Source organism: Brienomyrus brachyistius, chromosome 6 (assembly GCF_023856365.1).
Source record: "Brienomyrus brachyistius isolate T26 chromosome 6, BBRACH_0.4, whole genome shotgun sequence".
Classification (NCBI taxonomy): domain Eukaryota; kingdom Metazoa; phylum Chordata; class Actinopteri; order Osteoglossiformes; family Mormyridae; genus Brienomyrus; species Brienomyrus brachyistius.
Genome location: NC_064538.1, coordinates 23,828,189 through 23,847,091, shown reverse-complemented (window position 1 = coordinate 23,847,091; position 18,903 = coordinate 23,828,189). Strand labels below are relative to the sequence as shown.

The 18,903-nt window shown below is 44.0% G+C and overlaps 3 protein-coding genes across 28 annotated transcripts; 1 reads left to right on the top strand and 2 right to left on the bottom strand.

The window, feature by feature from the left end:
• Positions 1–1,029: 1,029 nt before the first annotated feature.
• On the bottom strand, positions 1,030–18,757 carry LOC125745320 (trichohyalin-like). 21 transcript variants are annotated; one of them, XM_049018039.1, is made up of 3 exons: positions 18,267–18,757; positions 1,889–2,113; positions 1,030–1,858 (listed from the first exon to the last, which is right to left on the bottom strand). In XM_049018039.1, the coding sequence occupies exons 1-3, from the start codon at positions 18,687–18,689 to the stop codon at positions 1,112–1,114; spliced, it is 1,395 nt and encodes a 464-aa protein (XP_048873996.1). In that variant the 5' UTR covers positions 18,690–18,757; the 3' UTR covers positions 1,030–1,111. The 21 variants fall into 21 exon arrangements, with proteins under 21 accessions (XP_048873996.1, XP_048874000.1, XP_048874010.1 ...); XM_049018043.1 differs by having other exon boundaries at positions 1,030–1,822; XM_049018053.1 differs by having other exon boundaries at positions 1,030–1,762; positions 1,991–2,113.
• On the top strand, positions 2,686–14,814 carry LOC125745340 (T-box transcription factor T-like). 6 transcript variants are annotated; one of them, XR_007398631.1, is made up of 9 exons: positions 2,686–3,570; positions 5,106–5,275; positions 5,602–5,670; positions 6,444–6,616; positions 8,543–10,697; positions 11,199–11,345; positions 12,096–12,228; positions 12,601–13,070; positions 14,709–14,814. XR_007398631.1 is itself a non-coding variant. In XM_049018096.1 (4 exons), exons 1-4 carry the CDS (start codon positions 10,529–10,531, stop codon positions 12,653–12,655), a joined length of 504 nt encoding a protein of 167 aa, XP_048874053.1. In that variant the 5' UTR covers positions 10,373–10,528; the 3' UTR covers positions 12,656–12,969. The 6 variants fall into 6 exon arrangements, 1 of the variants encoding a protein (XP_048874053.1); XR_007398629.1 differs by lacking the exon at positions 14,709–14,814 and having other exon boundaries at positions 5,602–5,674; positions 12,601–12,969; XR_007398628.1 differs by lacking the exons at positions 5,106–5,275; positions 14,709–14,814 and having other exon boundaries at positions 12,601–12,969.
• On the bottom strand, positions 13,115–15,949 carry LOC125745333 (uncharacterized). The gene is made up of 3 exons (XM_049018086.1): positions 15,816–15,949; positions 14,397–15,058; positions 13,115–13,578 (listed from the first exon to the last, which is right to left on the bottom strand). Exons 1-3 carry the CDS (start codon positions 15,828–15,830, stop codon positions 13,485–13,487), a joined length of 771 nt encoding a protein of 256 aa, XP_048874043.1. The 5' UTR covers positions 15,831–15,949; the 3' UTR covers positions 13,115–13,484.
• Positions 18,758–18,903: the final 146 nt, after the last annotated feature.

Here is an 18,903-nt window from a genome sequence, read left to right as displayed (position 1 = left end):
GAACTTAACTGTTCACGTTACAGAAGGAACATTAGGGGTTGCTCCTGCCCTTCTCAGGAGGTAGCGTAGTCAGAAAGCAGTGTGGGTATTCTGTGCTTTGGGCACCACAAGAAAGCACCGAAATGTTTTAAAGAAACTTTAGCGGTATTTTAAAAGAAAAAAAGAATCAAGGAATAACCTAGTTAATTCTTGTTTAAATAAATTAACGCAAGAGTGTCGGCTCTTAAAAGAAAATACTGTGTGGCTCTACGCGCAAGCGCTACATGAGAGCGAGCCAGAGAGGAGAGCGCGTGCGCTCATTTAAACAAGAATTACCGCGTTATTCTTTGATTCTTGTTGAAATGGTTAGAGCGTTTTACTTATTCACATTGGCAGAAAAGTGCCAGCCCGTTTCAAAATGGCGACACCAGCGGAGCGCCTATTTCAAATAATAAACGTTACGGTTATAGGGGTTTAAGTAATGAAGCACTTTTCTGCCAATGTGAATAAATTACTTAAACCCCTATAACCATGACGTTTTTATTTGAAATAGGCGCTCCGCTGGTGTCGCCATTTTGAAACGGGCTGGCCACTTCGGTCTATCATCTCGACCGCGTTCACAGACCTGCCGGTTATAGCCGAACTCTGGGACTCGCTCGTTTCGCCTTTTGGCCTATTTCTTCTAAAAGTTTGCTGTTCAAATGCTTTCTTCAACCTAACACTGATAAATTCCGCTAAAGTTTTTCTTAAACATTTTGGTGCTTTCTTTTAAAATACGCCGTGGCGCTTGTGCCTACTCCTAACACATGGCTGCGGCCGGACGGGTCCCCGCTGGACGTGTATCTTACATTCATCCCGTTATGTTTTATTCCTTAAAAACGTACTTAAAAATACAACATAAATACATGTAATGTATTTTCATTCTATTAAAGTTTAAAGGCAACCCTTATCACCCAAACCATATGGCTCCCTATCGGCAACACGTAATAGACATTTGGAATATTCCTGACATTTAACATCTACTCACATTCAATGGAAAACACCGGTGTCTTATTTTTAATGCTTTATTTACAAGGATTTACATGTTTAAGTAGTACTGATAGTCAATATGTTTTATGTTCAGTCTTATCCACTACACTTCTTGCATCATTTTCTCCCTTGCCTTGTATTCCTCCTCCATTGCCTCGTACTCATCCTCCAATCCCTTGCACTCCTCCTCCATTGCCGTGCACTTCTCTGCCATTGCTTTGCACTCCTCCGCCATTGCCTTGCACTGCTCCGCCATTGCCTTGCTCTCCTCCTCCTCCATTGTGAAAGTCAAAGCCTTGCTCTCCTCCTCCATTGCCTTCCTCTCCTCCACCATTGCCCTGTACTCCTCCTCCAATCCCTTGCACTTCTCCTCCATTGCCTTGTACTCCTCCACCATCGCCTTGTACTCCTCCTCCATCATTGCTTTGCTCTCCTCCTCCATTGTGAAAGTCAAAGCCTTGCTCTCCTCCTCCTCCATTGCCTTGCTCTCCTCCACCATTGCCCTGTACTCCTCCTCCAATCCCTTGCACTTCTCCTCCATTGCCTTGTACTCCTCCTCCATCGCCTTGTACTCCTCCTCCATCATTGCCTTGCTCTCCTCCTCCAGCATTGCCTTGCTCTCCTCCTCCATCATTGCCTTTCTCTTCTCCATCATTGCCCTGCATTTCTCCAACAATCCCTTGAACTCCTCCACAAATCCCTTGCACTCCTCCTCCATTGCCTTGCACTCCTCTGCCATTGCCTGGCTCTCCTCCTCCACCACCACCACATGGCTCTCCTCCTCCACCACCAGCACTGCCTGGCTCTCCTCCTCCTCCACCACCACCACCACTGCCTGGCTATCCTCCTCCTCCACCAGCACTGCCTGGCTCTCCTCCACCACCACTGCCTGGCTCTCCTTCTCCACCACCACCACTGCCTGGCTCTTCACCACGACTGCCTGGCTCTCTTCCTCCATCACCACCACTGCCTGGCTCTCCACCACCACTGCCTGGCTATCCTCCTCCTCCACCAGCACTGCCTGGCTCTCCTCCTCCTCCACCAGCACTGCCTGGCTCTCCTCCACCACCACTGCCTGGCTCTCCTTCTCCACCACCACCACTGCCTGGCTCTTCACCACGACTGCCTGGCTCTCTTCCTCCACCACCACCACTGCCTGGCTCTCCTCCTCCTCCACCACCACTGCCTGGCTCTCCTCCTCCATTGCCTTTTTTCCTTTACTGGCGAAAAATTTCCTTAGCCAGCATTTCTTTTTTTTCCCTCCTTTGTCCTTCCTTTTTCCTTCCTCCTTTGTCTCTGTACCTTCCCCAGCGTCGTTTGGTACCGCTGGCGGCCTAATACAGTTCAGAAAACACCAGTTCATATTGAGATGCGCTACGGTCAATGTCTGATTTCTTTTGAAGTGGTATTAGTGCCTACAGCTCAGTTTATACCTTCAGAATGATGACATCAGAGTTGTCAGGGTAACAATCTGTTCTAGAATTCTATTTGAAAAACAACTGTAGGTGCCATATTTGGTCAGTGGTTAAATTTTTTTTAATTCTTTGCATTTTTAATATGCTTTATTCAGCTCATATTCTGCAGCATATATTGTATGAATTTCCATATTTACCTTAATTAGTTTACGTGTAGCTAATATTCTGTACTTACAAACAATGCAGAAACCTACCAAACATTGCCAGGCCGTTCCTGTGCTCACAGAGCGTAGTGAGCTTTACTTTACTCAGGATATTGTGAAAGGTGCTGAACTTAGTGATGAGACAGTTAATACCCAGATTCTGGAGATCGCCTCCTCAAAGTGTGGCCCAGCGACTTCAAGCTGGGAATCGGGGCTTGCTAAGTTTATGCAATATCGCGTGACCGATGACTTCCGATTCATCCTGAGGTGTAAGAGGCTTCGAATCCTGTTGGCTCTTCAAAACTTTTATATAAGTGAGATGATTCTAATTAGCAATGGTAGTGGAGGCCAGTTTTTAACCAAAGAACCAGCCGCCAGGTGATGGGTCACAGCAAGGAGGGGTATGGGGTTGGGTATCAGTGTTTGGGTACATTTAATGGAGGTGCGATAAAACATTTGGTAAGGTTTAGCAGCGTCTGTAATGTCCCTGCATTGTAGGCAGAGCTTTCTGGATAGATTCTGGAAACACACACCCCTGTATTGGACAAATGGATTCAGAAAATGGATGGATGGATGGATGGAATGCAGTGTTTTTCATGTGTTTTCATGAGTGGAAGTGAACTTTTACAGAACTGAGTATTTCAGTAAGTAGGAGAAAAATCCATTTTTGATTAATCTTATTGCCTGTATGTTTTTAATGCTGCACTGTTCAGTTGCAAATGGTAGTTCCCTCTGAATCCCATCTTCGCATGTTAGAAAGGCTCTTGTAGCTTTAAGGAACACCGGTGCGTGCAAAGGACTGTGGGTGCATGCAGACGAGAGCGCGCGGGAAAGCCTGAAGGAATAGGTAGCACGTCAGCGAGCTGCAGTTTATGTATAGCTAGTTTAGTTGTTCCTCGCAGTAAATACAGTCCCTGGTTTTTATGTATGCGTCACTGACGAATGTAAGTACTAAGTTTATTGATTATAAGTCATAAGTGACGCTGTACTAATTTAGTGTACTTAATTGCGCGGGTAGGTTAACGTGACCTAGCTTGGGTACTGTTATAATTATCGCTGACGAGTGTTCCGTTGTATACCTCGGAAAGATATTTGCGTTTATTTCCCGTCCAATCATTCCCTATAATACGAATTGCTGCTAATGTAATGTATTGTTGTGGGTATAGCCAAACTTATCAATGTTAAGGCGATATGGTACAATTATGCATCATGTTAGTGTATTATGGTAATAACCATTGTAAGCACTGTGGTAATTAGTTTTTCCTGTTTATTTGTTATAGAACCATACATAAATACAAACTTACTTAGCAACCCACTTCGTCTGAGTGTGCACCCAACTGACCTCAAGTAAGATAAGCCAGAATAAAACTAATTGTTCCCCCCTCCTGATTGAGAACGTGTATCTGTTGAAATACGGTCAGCAGCCCCCCCCCCCCCCCCCCCATCTTGTCTATCCTGAATCTTGACTGATATCCCACAGGGAGTACTACCCTCCTGCAGCAACCCCTTACAGTTTCCCAGGGGAGTCTGGCCCCCCTTTCCCACACCGCATCAGATTTTTCAGTTTCATTCATTTCTCAGTTTATGGGTTATGGGTATGAGCCTGTGTATTTTCACATTTTTTTGCAAACTCCAGCCTGGCTCTTCCCTGTTTCTCATTGATGAAGGGCTTCTTCCTTGCTTTATGGGTCTTCACCGCTGCTTCTAGGAGCCTGTCCCACCAGTACACTTCACACTTAATGTTTTCCATTCCTTTTGAAGGTCACTTGAGGTCATCCTCCGATTTGTTTGACACTGACGGATGAGTTGATGGTCATCTCTGGCATTAGAGGGTTGCTTCTGCTCTCTGCCTGACTGGTTTTTGATTTTTCCCAGTGTCTCCTGCTTCTTCACCCTGTTCTTGTGTACTGCGGTCTTAGAAACTCATGAGCATGGAAGCAACCTGCCTCACAGTGTAGCCGTCTGCCAGCAGAACCAGGATTAAACCAGAATTTAACAATGCAGATTTTAAAAAAGTATATAGAGTGGTCTCTCAGTTTTTTACAGAGCTGTGTATTGTTTATATGTATTTATTTTATGTTATGGCTGCATGTTTGAACCTGGGACCAGTTTTCAAATGGAGTCCTTTTCAGAATACTACATTCACACCCCCAAAACCTTCATATCCCAAATACTGCATCATGAAAGGTGAAAATTGGTAGGTTTATGCTGGTGAAATAATGAAGATAGATGCTGCTACTTTTAAATCATCCACAAGGTTGTTTATTGAAATGGTTTATTGAAAGGCATCTAACAATTTCAAACACATATGGAGATATAATAGACATTCGCCTCAGAATTATTTTTCTGTTGTGTAATTTTATCTTTAACGTGACCTTATTAAATTTGTTCCCCGAAGTAATAATTTCATCCCACACCCGAGTGCTTTTGCACGCTGGTTATATGTGCTGTTAGTGTCCTAACAGCATTTTCTACCCAGGGAGTCTGATCGAAACCCAAAATCAAGCTGCTGCTGTGAGCTCCTGCTGAGCACCCTGCTCGGAGGCATGTAGACTCGACGGACGCTACGGAGTGTTCCAGTGACCGCCCACTAGTACATATCTGCTAGACTCGACCCTCGCCGTACCGTACAAAGCATAACACAGTGAGGTGAACGGTGATTTCGTGTCATCTATATTCTTGTCCTCAGTAGGCGTTATGATGCTGACATGTCACTGAACGTGTCAGCCAATGTAGTCCATATCTGGTTTGATATCTTACTCCTGGGGATACCTGCATTTCTAGGGACACATTGAACTGCTTACAGACTTTTCACATTTCCCTTCGTCTTCATCAAATAGTTTCTCAATTGGATTTCTACAGAAGTTCAGAAGAGCAGGCCTTGATTTCTTTGGACAACCTGTGCTTAAAGCATGTGACTGGACATTATTATTCTTAAAGATGGAGAAATATGCGTCTTCTCTGTTCATTCCCAGAATAAGGAGTGAAATACAGGCAATCTACAGCCCAAGGAAGGCAGACAACCGCCTCTATCTGATTACATGGTCGGTAAGATCAGTTTCCTGGGGAAATCAGTGACCGGAGATTGCAGGAGGAGGTGTGTCCAAGCAACTAGACAAGGCAGGACCAATCAGATGTCTTGGTCCTCACTCCACTAGTTGCTTGGACCCACCCCCTCTACAATCTGATTGGTAATCTCTCTGAACCAATCACGTTTTGTTCTGCCCTCAGAGGATTTTTGTGTAAAATATAAGCATACCATGAGTATACTTTGCTTTTTTATTCCTTATTTGTTGTGTTTAGTTTGTTTTTATTTTATATGATTTGTGTTTCTAGACTGTGCCAACATCTCCCATGTATGAAAACATTTTACAGGACGTCTGCTGATTGCACTCATTTTCACAGCTGTGCAAATATTGGTTTGATTGGCCTGTTGGCGCATAAGTGTGCATGCTGTTGAGGTATATTTTACAGGACAGTTAAAGCATTTCTTTTGTACCCAGTTGTTAATTCTTCATTGTGCATCTGCAGTTTTGTAAAAAAGTGTCAGTGTTTGACAATTTTGCCTGTGCAATCAAAAACTACTGAGAAAGTCTTCTGAGAAAAACCTAATTTGGACTATTGTCTATATGGCTTAAAAGTACAAGGTCATGCATCTATCTCATCAGTGCGATTTAGCAAAGGCACAGTGCGGGAAGTGTAACTCTCATTGCTGTCAGTGCTTTGAGCAGAAATTTATCAGGCTGGTTAAGGAATACAGCATTTTAATGTCCTTCACTGTTAACTTAAAGAGGTTCCATGCCATTTTGTTTTTCAGACACTGTGAACTATAGACAAGATCTCACTTAGATGCAGTTCTCCTTGATGTAGCTGGGTTTGATTTGTGGCTGGTGTGTAGCTGGCCTCTGAGATGTCGCTCATGACCCTGATCAGCGCAGGAAACATCCATCAGTGAGCAGGAAGGTGTTCCTTGCTGCATCACGCAAGAAGGTGAGGCCGGGACATAAATACCCTGTGTGACCTGGGACCTCGGGAGACTCCAGTGGGCCAATCTAATTAAGAACTGAGTCCATGAGCCTCCATATTCCCGCCTCTTTAGCCCAACAGAACTTTTCTCGGCATGACACTGACATGAGGTATATGAGTTCAGCCCCCATATCTATGGCCCCCGGGAAGCAGGGGGAGGGGCAATATTCCCTGCCCAGTTTGGTTCCTTCACTCTGAAAGTTATTTCCCTTGATGCTTTCCGCCTCTTCTCTTTGAGCAGGTCTGTGTTATATAATGTTATAGGTGGTTTATCACATCAAGCCTTATTCCTAACCCAGTGGTGCTGTAAATTCATTAGTGTGGAAATGGCGTAGGGTGAACCGGTCTATGTGTCCACTTGTGTTTGGATTTGCTTGCAAAATGTCTTTTTGTGTATTTGGTTTTGAACACAGTGCTATATTGAACAGACTTTCCCGAAGATTTAGTGAAATAGTGGGCTTATTTTGCATATGAACTTCAGAGGTGGAGATTTTAGGTCCAGAGAGTACAAATCCAGACCAAGAGTTTGTTTTAACCAACCAGTTGAGTGCTCTGTGAATGTGACTTCTTATACTACTGGTTGGTTGAAACAAAATCTTGGTCTGGATTTGTACCCTGTGGACTGTAAGTCTCCACCTCTGATGAACTTACAGTTTTGAGAACAGAGTCGCAGTCTCAGCAGATTTGCTTTTATTGTAACTCTGGATAAGAAAGATTTCACCGTGTTTAAATGTTGGTGCCTTTAAATGAAACTACAAAATATTCAGTGTTTATTCTGTTATTTTCAAACTAGCAAACAAGTGTTCATTTTGTAGAAAGGTTACATATTTGTTAAATCAATATTTGTCAGCGCCTATAAATTAAATACTTAATTTGCACAGCCCAATGGAATACTCAAAATTAAACATCAAACAAACCTATGTCAGAAATTATTTCATTTTAGACTGTTGATAAGCCAATGTTCATGATATATCAGGAGATTTTTTAAGCTGCCATATTTGAAAGATTACCTCATTGATGACATTTATCAGCACTGCTCTTACCTGAAAGATATCAGCAGAAACGCACTGTGGACAGGTATCTGCCCGCTGTATTTACAGTGTCTTGAAGTCCTTAAATCAGCAGTGTCCTGATAAATGAAATCCAAGCTAAAGTCCCTTATATAAGGATAGTGTGATAGAAAATTCTTGATTATGCTAATCAGTAATCAATAATGGAATATAGATGATTATGCAAAATGAATGACCTAATCAGTAATTAACAATTGAGTTTATAATGGTGTTGTTTGTTTCAACCACTTTGTGTAAATCATGTAATTTACTTGTCATTAATTGAATGTATCAAACAATCATGCAAATCTACTTAAGTAAGAAATTTCTATTTTCTATAGAGGAATTAACATGTTTGCCATATATTGCTTGTTAAGCAAGAGGCCCAGGTCAAAGCAAAGGCATGACCTGAGAAGTAAGCTGTTGCAGAAGATGATATAAAATGTATGCATGGTATTGGATAATATAAAATGTAGAAAAAGAGAACAACGAGTCCTAGAATAATATAGCAAAAGGAAAAGTCCCAAATAGATAGACTTGTTCTAAGCTGATAGGTGGACCTTGAAAAAGTAGAAGAAACTGGTATCTCCAGATGGCCAAACTTTCCTTTTGCTGCCTGGACCTTGAAAGGCAGAAGTAACTGGAACGTCCAGATATCCGACTTGTCCTTGATTTGTCGGATGACTGTCGCATTTTAGGCCATAAGAAATGTATGCATTTGTTGCTCGGGGAGCAGAACACGAGACGCATGATTGCTGAGTGTCTGTTCCCTTTGAGCGCATCGAATAATAAAGTTCTGTCAAACACTTAAACATTGGACTTTGAGAAATTTCTTCCACAGATTTGAGGGCTCGTCCGGGATCGGAGAAAGGGAGCAGCCAGAGCGCACGGACGGCGAGGAACAAGGTGTCCTGTTAGAAGGGAGCGGTGAGACGTCACTGCCAGCCAAGGAGCGAGGAAAAAGGTTACTCGATCCGGCTCAGCATCCCATGCTCGTCGGACGAACGCCTGGACATCCAAATCCGATCAACGGACCAAAATTGAAGCGAAAAAAAAATTGTAAATTGATTTATTAAATCACAAGTCGATGTTTAAGTTTGTATAGTATCTATATCTGCTGTTTGACAAACTTTGGGAAAAGCGCTAGTGGATTGCGATATCCACAGGAGGATCCTCGTATTCACAGGAAGGTGAATACAGGTATTTGCAAGGAAGCAAATACAGGTGTCTGTAGAGACACAGGTCTTTCACAAGGAAGTGAAAGGGTTTTCACGAGGGAGTGAAAACAAGCGGGTTGGTTGGCATTTGCCCCACCTGGGTATAAATAAGGTTGTGTGTGGAAACTGTCCCGTCGGGCAGTTAACACGGCTCTGCCAGGGGCAGCCTGGTAGCGGACTGAGTCCTGCCAGGGAAGTGAATGAATAGTAGCTGCCGCGCTGTGATACGTGTCCTGCCGGAGGAAATTGTGTGAAGCGTGTAAATATCCTGGTTGTGATGAATGTGAATGTGTTGTGTTGCCTAATGCGGAATATCAGGTAAACAAACTAATAAGTGTCCAGAAAATTAGACAGAGATACCGGTGTAAAAAGCGCCGGAGGCCAAGCGGCCGTGCCCAAACTAAATTTGTCTCATTTATGAGGACAGACACAAGTCAAAATTTATATTGCTGGAATGTGTGTCTGGTGCGCATAATAAAATATTAATTATATTATTCACCAATCCTGCTAAATCAAAGTATTCGTTTGTGTTCATAATAAATAGCTTGCTCTATCGCAATTTGCTTTCTCGCAACGAAGAAACTTGCTTCTGCTTTCGCAACGAAGTAAACCGCTTAATTTCCTGAAGTGCTTTGTTGAGGGTAACTGTTGAACAGATAGGAATAGTCATGGGCAGTTCAAATAGCAAAGAAAACAAATGGGCTCCAGAGGGTATGACAAAATTTGAAAAACAAATGAGAAAACACAGTTGTCGAAAGCCAGGCGAGAAACGTACGTGTCGTGATGTGGTCGAGACTGAGATGGGAGAGAGTTTTGCAAAGAATGTGCCAAATGGAGTAAAATGACAAGCGGGCGCTGGCCCGTGGACGGCACGTTCGATCCAACAATAATGCAGCATACAAAGCGTGTAATACAAAGCAAAAAGGGATGTTGTGGAAAATATGGGGATATTGATAAGTTTGAAAAGTGGATATATGTGGCTAAATTGAAAGAGTTAGAGAAGGAAAAGGCAAATAATAAGGGACTGAGGGACCAACTGGCCAGGGAGACAGCGGAGTTAAACGCTGAAAGGGCCAAGAATGAGGCTCAGGCCCAATCCCTCAGCATGGTGTTACAGAATACTAAGAAGAAAAAGGAAGAGATACCTCTGTACCCTCCTCTGCCAAATGTGCCCCCTCCCCCTGCTTATCATCCTCAGCTAGGAGCAGCTGCAGCAGCACTGGCGTCTGTGGAGGCCACTGCCCCTCCCTCAGAGAAGAAGGAGGAAGATGACGCAGTGGGGGGAGCAGGAGCCCTGCCGCTGAGACAGAGCCAGAGACTGCTGCAAAGGGGGGAGACTCAGCCTCACAGCCATCGCAGTTGTACCCCTTAGTGGAGATGCCTGACCCAAGGGGCCCTGCGCCTGATGGAACACCGACGATGGTGTATGTCCAGCGCAACTGGGACTTGGCTGAGCTGAGAGAGATGGTCAACTCCCTCCCAGATCCACGAGAGGTGGGAGGACACCGCTTCTGGCAGGAGGTGATGAACCTGGACGACGTCTACCAGCACCACGACTCCACTGCACAGCTGCTTATGTGGAAAACCACACACGACATGATGTGTATGATATGCAAGACTTCATGGGGAACGGATTTCCTACAGAAAGGATTCAAATTGACTATATTTATGTGGGACATCAAGCCACTGCTGCTTCTGTGACACTCCAAGAACAACAGCTTCGCTGGTTCTGCCCTGGAGATGAAGGCGTTCCATATGTCTCCTTGGGAAAGGTAGAAGGTAAAAACTGGAAATTTCTAGGATTATTGGTAAAAGAGTGTAAGGAGCGAGATGATTGGGTGAATGTGGAGGAAGGTAGATGGGTAACTAAGGACGGGACTGTACAAAGGTATGACAAGGTTTTAATTGTTGAGGTAAAACGGGAAAAGGGAAAAACGATTTTGGGCAAATTGTGACGGCTGAACCTCTACGGGTAATGCCTAAGTCTCAGTACAGACCACAGCGCGCGCAGTACCCCCTCTCCAGAGAAGCAGAAGAGGGAATTGAAAAAATGCATGGCGATGGTTGAGATAAGCTATTCTCCAGTGAACTCCCCCATCCTGCCAGTAAAGAAAGCAGATGGGTCCTGGAGATTTGTGCAGGACCTAAGGGGGGTAAATGACTCAGTGTATCCACGAGCGTCCATAGTCCCTAACCCAATCACCATTCTATCATCCATACCCCCAGAGTCTAAATGGTTTTCAGTTATTGATCTGGCAAATGCTTTCTTCTCTGTTCCAGTTCACCCAGACTCTCAGTACTGGTTTGCACACACCTTTAAAGGGAAAAGGTACACCTGGACAGTCATGCTTCAGTCATGCTCCTCCTTGAGGAGTAACCGCTCCGCACCCTATCCCAGCCCCTACACCCACAGGAGCGCATCACCCAGTGAGCAGCCGCCCTGCTTGTCCCCTCACACAAGCGCACACTGAAATCATGGTCCTAAGCTCTTTGTGTGGGTCACCACGATAGTACAGCACACCGACGATTACCCTCTGACTGAATCAGAATCAGCTTTATTTGGCAAAGTATGTTCACATATATTGGGAAGAGTCAGACATTTAATCAAAATAATTAAGACAAGACATAAACGTACAGCTCTGTTGATATGCGACGTATATAACCTCCGCAATCACAGCACTGCTTCAGTTATCGATTAAAGAGCAAATTTCCAAAACTCACTCAGTCCGATAACCTAAAGTAATAAGTCATAATCCTCTTCATACGTTGCAGTAATGGGAATGAAATCTCACTCAGTGTTTATGTAATCGAGCGATGGAATTTCGTGAAGTTTCCAAAAGTCCACAGAAATCTACTGAAAAACATTCCTGCGGACTGAGTTTTTGACATTTGCTTTTCAATTAACACAATTTTCTTCAATCTGAGGTTTAACAGAATTCAGCCGTATGCTGTTAAAAAAAAAACTCCAAAGAACAAAAACAGAAAGGACATCTGTCTGAAAGGAAAATTGACACAGGCTACAGCAGTGAACAAATCAATGTATTAAAGTTAGGCATTAAGTAACTGGAGGCAGTATATACATAACATGATGGCATGCCTTTTCTGTATTGACCATATTAAGGACGCTGTAACACTGCTCACCACATACCTGCTTCATTTATTGTTTTATACTTGCAGCTGCTTATTCAGACAGCTTGTCTACCTGTCTGTCCATGTTGCCGTCCCATGACAACTGGTCCAGCCTACAGGTGCCGTCCCATTCCGGCATGTTACCCATGAGTCATAGCGGCACCTCCGGGAGCAGCTCCAGGTGAGCCCGTGCCTCCCCTCCCCCACCATGCTGAGTCGCGGGCCCCCGTCTTCCCTCTTGTTCTCGCCTATACCCACATCCTAGCCTGTGTCTGCATCGTCTCACCTCGTTAACAGGTCTTTCACCTTCTTCTGTCCTGATCCATTCAGGCCCATCACTGCATTCTGGGACATGCTTTGATTTATTTCGCCATAGTTACTCTTTGTTTTCCTTTGTACTTTGCACTCTACAAGTAAAGTGAATAAAAAATAGGCATTATTTTGATATTGTTTTAGTACAGTGACACTGTAGTATATTTGTTGTTCTTTCCAGGCAACACTGCATGCTGATTTAACGTCTTTCCTTAATCTCCACCCCATTGCTCACACACAGCCAGCATCCCAGTTTGTGGTCATTGAGCTCCTCCTCGCTCACCCCAGTCTCCTAGTCCAGTGGAATGTCCAACAGCTTGGTCTCTCAGTTCCTGCGCAGCTCTACAACTCATCACCCAGGGCTCTCGCACCCAGCCACAGTGCCCCTCTCAGGCTCCCCGCTGTATGACGGCACTGCTCCATCGAAAGTTCATGAAGCCTCACAGTACGACGCCTCTCCCCACGCACGCTTAGCCACCACCTGGACTCCCATCACTCCTCCTTCCCTGTAGGGCGGCGCACTTCCATTATTATTGCAGTTTCTATTGTCGCTCTGTTGCTTTTCCTGGTGCTGGACTTTTGACAAATAAATACAACTTTATTTGTTGCATTCAGTGACAAAAGTAAGATTCGTCTGTTTAACACCCTCAGTCTCCACCCTATGAGCCCCTTGTTGGCAGCAGAATCAGGAAGATGTCGGAGAAAGCAGAGGTAAAGTGAATAGTCACCTCGACAATAATGTGGAAACCGCTTATGGTGATCATGCCTGTGTGGGTGAAATGGATCACTACAGTATATAGCCGATTTTTCCCTTTTTCTTTATGTCTGGCAGTTTACCATCTCATAGGCATTTTTTTTCTTTTTATGCACTTTGAGATGCGTCTAGGTCAGATACGACCAAAATATTTTTTTTATTTCAGAAGTGAAAAAAAAATATTGCTCTCAGATTCTGTTCAGTTGTAGCTTTTTAAAATAATGTACCTTGATTTGCGTTTGTTTAAAATGCCATTACCTGCTGCTTACTGGGCCACTGAAAATGTCTGGCCCAGCTGAATTTCTTGGTTTGAAAATCTGGCCCAACTACTTTCCAGACCTGGACTAGCCCTACTGAATCATACACTAATGTTATTCTGTTATGTGGGCTGTTGAGATAGGGAGATTTGCAGGATGCTGCATGACGGGTGGTGTCCCTGCTGCAGAATGCCGTCTGAACCAGCACCTAGAGACAGTGAGGGTTGTTGTTATCACCTTAATATTGTATATACGCAATCTGTTATTTCTTAACTAATTTAATTGTAATGTATTCTTCTGATATGTTGTGCACAGCTAACAAAAAAGAGAAAAATGCAAAACCAAAGGAAGGCTTTCTTTTCTCTTAAAAGTCTTTTTTCTAAACCAACTGAGAGTCAGTTAGAGGGGTGTTCATTATCAGTATTGTTGCTGGCATTTCTGAAAATGTGCCAATTTTAGTCAAGTGGCTACTTTTCAAATGCAGTCCCTGGCCAAGATGAAGAAAGCCAATAAGTCGGGTTAAAACAAAGTTCATGAAGACTACATGATAATATTAAGCACTGACATAACAAACAACATTTTTTACCTGCAAAATATACAGGAAATATACACTGCAACAGGCTAGGATAGACAAATAACCAAATACACTTGCAAGCCTGACCACTTTAGACCCCAGATTAGAAAATTGGTGAATGAGCATATATTTTTTCCAAGTTTTGTTTACTTTGCTTTCAAGTTCTCACAAATAAAAAAAAAAAAAAGATTTTCCCACTATAGCCAGATCCAGTTTCTGTGGGGGGCGGGGGTGACAATTTGTAGTAATAACTATTTCCTGCTGAAAAACACTGGTAAACTATCCACATGTCTCTGAATATCTGTGAGTCCCGAGACCTCCATAACAGATAGATATAAGTTGCTAGTGTTGATCGGCAGGAAATCTTCTCCAAAGCCCCACCACCACCTCACACCAATCCACCCAGGGCTGTAGATGAACAAACTTCAAATAAATTTGATGTTAATACAAACCGGATCAACTTGTGGTTTGTGTCCACGTGTACCAGAGACAAGGGCCCTGGTACAGAGTACATTCTGCGTACAACACAGCCAAGACTTGACAACCTTGATATGATGCCCATGGAATCAACCCTATGCATGGAGGCTGCAACTCTTCTCCACCGAACCCTGTAGCCCATTGACTGCAGCCTCCCTCTGACCATCCTGTAGCCTGCATTTGGTAGATCATTCTTAACCGAAGAAACCAAATTGTCAAGTTCCTCATCACTGATGGAATTATATGTGTCCCTAACACAGAGCTCATACTCTTTCATTCTTCTTAAGATTGTTCTTCTTGAAACACCCATCAGTGTGGCTATGCAAGGCACAGGAAGTTGAGTATGGAGCATTTCTTTCAAACGTTGTTCTTCAATCAAAATCTTGGGTCGTCCATTGGTGGCAGTGACTTCCTGTGTGACACATGGGGCTGGACGTTCCAGATGTGCCCTCACAAGGTCAAAGAGCTCTTGCAAAGCCAGGGTGATAGCAGGAGGTACTTCAATGTGATTAGACAGGGCTTGCAGAAGATACAGCTCCTGATGACAAAGGAACTCCAGGTAATCCAAATTTAGTGGAGTCGCGCTGAATCCCATTTCCATTTTATGCAGAAGACTTTCGAGAAGGTGGTATGTGAGCTGTTCACAGAACAAATTATAGTTAATGAGGTGTCAAGATCTTGTCTCTGATCCACACACTAGGCCTACCATTCAAAAGTTTTAATTATGAAAATGAAATGTTTTTGTTTTGTGAGGTGCTTGTTCATGTATGATGATGTAGTGGCTGCTCTGTTTGACCGCGGTAAACCTTTTCACAAACAATATAAGTGAAGAAGTATGACATCTAAGGATCAGAATCAAATAAAGTTAAATAAAATCCATCAAAAACACTTACTCAGTGGAGATTCCAATGTAGTAGGCAGACAACTTTATGGCTTTAATAATGAGTGTATTTAGCAGCTACAAGGACAAAAGATATTAAAAACCTCTCCATTTTAATGCTAATTTTATAAACATTAACAGATAGCACTTAAGGTGGTTTCGCCTATAGTCTGCTAACACTAACCCGAGAACTAATATCTGAGGAGCGCTCTTCCCAGGATTTGAATTTATTAAATTGGCTTTGTGATGTTGTATTAACAAATGTTATTCACAATGCAATTTACCGTACATTGGCCCATTCTTTTATATACGGTAAGAGGAAGCGGGAAATTCCCAAATTATGATAGCAAATAGAATTTATTCAATTATGTGAATAAATAATATTGCACGAGATACCAGCTATACCGCATTGAATTTCAAGCTCTGCTTTAATTAAGACACACACGATTCCAATCCTCAACGTGGAATATGAAAACAGAATCTCTAAAAGATGTGAACTCAGTGTAAGACTTACTTGCTCCGACATCATGACAGTGTGAATCCCACATCCATTGGTCAATTATCTTCATCTTCTACCAAAGCAAATAGGCAATCGTAGTCAATATTAAAAAAAACAATCAAAGAAGCGGAGCCATTAGCCACTGTTCCCTCCTCCAAAGTGTCAAAATTCTTCCTGTCGAGCGAGCGAGTGCTGTGCAGAAGCGAGCGCGTAGAGGGGATGGGTTTTCAGCACGCGAGCGCACACACGCGCGTGGTTCGACTTTTGGCACTGATTTAACGCCATAGCGGACACTGTACTGTTGTGTGTAGTGTTTGTCGTATTGTATGCTGTGTGGTGTTGGGTTTTGCTGTTTTCTTTGTCACCAGGTGCCTCCTGAGCTGAGAGCTGCGCGTGCCGATCTGACCTTACTATCTGGAGGATAGTCAGCCGCCCCCCAGCAACCTTCTTTGTCTGATTTTAGATATTTGTAATAAAGTGGATTGGATTTTATTTTTACATGCCTCTTTGTTATTGTCCCTTTGCGGGGAGGGTTCGAACTTAACTGTTCACGTTACAGAAGGAACATTAGGGGTTGCTCCTGCCCTTCTCAGGAGGTAGCGTAGTCAGAAAGCAGTGTGGGTATTCTGTGCTTTGGGCACCACAAGAAAGCACCGAAATGTTTTAAAGAAACTTTAGCGGTATTTTAAAAGAAAAAAAGAATCAAGGAATAACCTAGTTAATTCTTGTTTAAATAAATTAACGCAAGAGTGTCGGCTCTTAAAAGAAAATACTGTGTGGCTCTACGCGCAAGCGCTACATGAGAGCGAGCCAGAGAGGAGAGCGCGTGCGCTCATTTAAACAAGAATTACCGCGTTATTCTTTGATTCTTGTTGAAATGGTTAGAGCGTTTTACTTATTCACATTGGCAGAAAAGTGCCAGCCCGTTTCAAAATGGCGACACCAGCGGAGCGCCTATTTCAAATAATAAACGTTACGGTTATAGGGGTTTAAGTAATGAAGCACTTTTCTGCCAATGTGAATAAATTACTTAAACCCCTATAACCATGACGTTTTTATTTGAAATAGGCGCTCCGCTGGTGTCGCCATTTTGAAACGGGCTGGCCACTTCGGTCTATCATCTCGACCGCGTTCACAGACCTGCCGGTTATAGCCGAACTCTGGGACTCGCTCGTTTCGCCTTTTGGCCTATTTCTTCTAAAAGTTTGCTGTTCAAATGCTTTCTTCAACCTAACACTGATAAATTCCGCTAAAGTTTTTCTTAAACATTTTGGTGCTTTCTTTTAAAATACGCCGTGGCGCTTGTGCCTACTCCTAACACATGGCTGCGGCCGGACGGGTCCCCGCTGGACGTGTATCTTACATTCATCCCGTTATGTTTTATTCCTTAAAAACGTACTTAAAAATACAACATAAATACATGTAATGTATTTTCATTCTATTAAAGTTTAAAGGCAACCCTTATCACCCAAACCATATGGCTCCCTATCGGCAACACGTAATAGACATTTGGAATATTCCTGACATTTAACATCTACTCACATTCAATGGAAAACACCGGTGTCTTATTTTTAATGCTTTATTTACAAGGATTTACATGTTTAAGTAGTACTGATAGTCAATATGTTTTATGTTCAGTCTTATCCACTACACTTCTTGCATCATTTTCTCCCTTGCCTTGTACTCCTCCTCCATTGCCTCGTACTCATCCTCCAATCCCTTGCACTCCTCCTCCATTGCCGTGCACTTCTCTGCCATTGCTTTGCACTCCTCCGCCATTGCCTTGCACTGCTCCGCCATTGCCTTGCTCTCCTCCTCCTCCATTGTGAAAGTCAAAGCCTTGCTCTCCTCCTCCATTGCCTTCCTCTCCTCCACCATTGCCCTGTACTCCTCCTCCAATCCCTTGCACTTCTCCTCCATCGCCTTGTACTCCTCCTCCATCATTGCTTTGCTCTCCTCCTCCTCCATTGTGAAAGTCAAAGCCTTGCTCTCCTCCTCCTCCATTGCCTTGCTCTCCTCCACCATTGCCCTGTACTCCTCCTCCAATCCCTTGCACTTCTCCTCCATTGCCTTGTACTCCTCCTCCATCGCCTTGTACTCCTCCTCCATCATTGCCTTGCTCTCCTCCTCCAGCATTGCCTTGCTCTCCTCCTCCATCATTGCCTTTCTCTTCTCCATCATTGCCCTGCATTTCTCCAACAATCCCTTGAACTCCTCCACAAATCCCTTGCACTCCTCCTCCATTGCCTTGCACTCCTCTGCCATTGCCTGGCTCTCCTCCTCCACCACCACCACATGGCTCTCCTCCTCCACCACCAGCACTGCCTGGCTCTCCTCCTCCTCCACCACCACCACCACTGCCTGGCTATCCTCCTCCTCCACCAGCACTGCCTGGCTCTCCTCCACCACCACTGCCTGGCTCTCCTTCTCCACCACCACCACTGCCTGGCTCTTCACCACGACTGCCTGGCTCTCTTCCTCCATCACCACCACTGCCTGGCTCTCCACCACCACTGCCTGGCTATCCTCCTCCTCCACCAGCACTGCCTGGCTCTCCTCCTCCTCCACCAGCACTGCCTGGCTCTCCTCCACCACCACTGCCTGGCTCTCCTTCTCCACCACCACCACTGCCTGGCTCTTCACCACGACTGCCTGGCTCTCTTCCTCCACCACCACCACTGCCTGGCTCTCCTCCTCCTCCACCACCACTGCCTGGCTCTCCTCCTCCATTGCCTTTTTTCCTTTACTGGCGAAAAATTTCCTTAGCCAGCATTTCTTTTTTTTCCCTCCTTTGTCCTTCCTTTTTCCTTCCTCCTTTGTCTCTGTACCTTCCCCAGCGTCGTTTGGTACCGCTGGCGGCCTAATACAGTTCAGAAAACACCAGTTCATATTGAGATGCGCTACGGTCAATGTCTGATTTCTTTTGAAGTGGTATTAGTGCCTACAGCTCAGTTTATACCTTCAGAATGATGACATCAGAGTTGTCAGGGTAACAATCTGTTCTAGAATTCTATTTGAAAAACAACTGTAGGTGCCATATTTGGTCAGTGGTTAAATTTTTTTTAATTCTTTGCATTTTTAATATGCTTTATTCAGCTCATAT

What these genes read in the sequence shown, in the direction of transcription:
- LOC125745320 (XM_049018034.1), bottom strand. Translation starts at nt 18,689, where the DNA reads ATGAACTGGTGTTTTCTGAACTGTATTAGGCCGCCAGCGGTACCAAAC. An exon ending in TGGAGGAGGAGGAGAGCAAA is followed by an intron (nt 1,598 to 17,747) that starts GCAATGATGGAG and finishes GAGGAGAGCAAG; the next exon opens with GCAATGATGGAGGAGGAGTA.
- LOC125745340 (XM_049018096.1), top strand. Translation starts at nt 10,529, where the DNA reads ATGCAAGACTTCATGGGGAACGGATTTCCTACAGAAAGGATTCAAATT. An exon ending in CCACAGGAGCGCATCACCCA is followed by an intron (nt 11,346 to 12,095) that starts GTGAGCAGCCGC and finishes TTATACTTGCAG; the next exon opens with CTGCTTATTCAGACAGCTTG. An exon ending in ACCTCCGGGAGCAGCTCCAG is followed by an intron (nt 12,229 to 12,600) that starts GTGAGCCCGTGC and finishes GCTCACACACAG; the next exon opens with CCAGCATCCCAGTTTGTGGT.
- LOC125745333 (XM_049018086.1), bottom strand. An exon ending in ACAAACCACAAGTTGATCCG is followed by an intron (nt 13,579 to 14,396) that starts GTTTGTATTAAC and finishes CACTGTCTCTAG; the next exon opens with GTGCTGGTTCAGACGGCATT.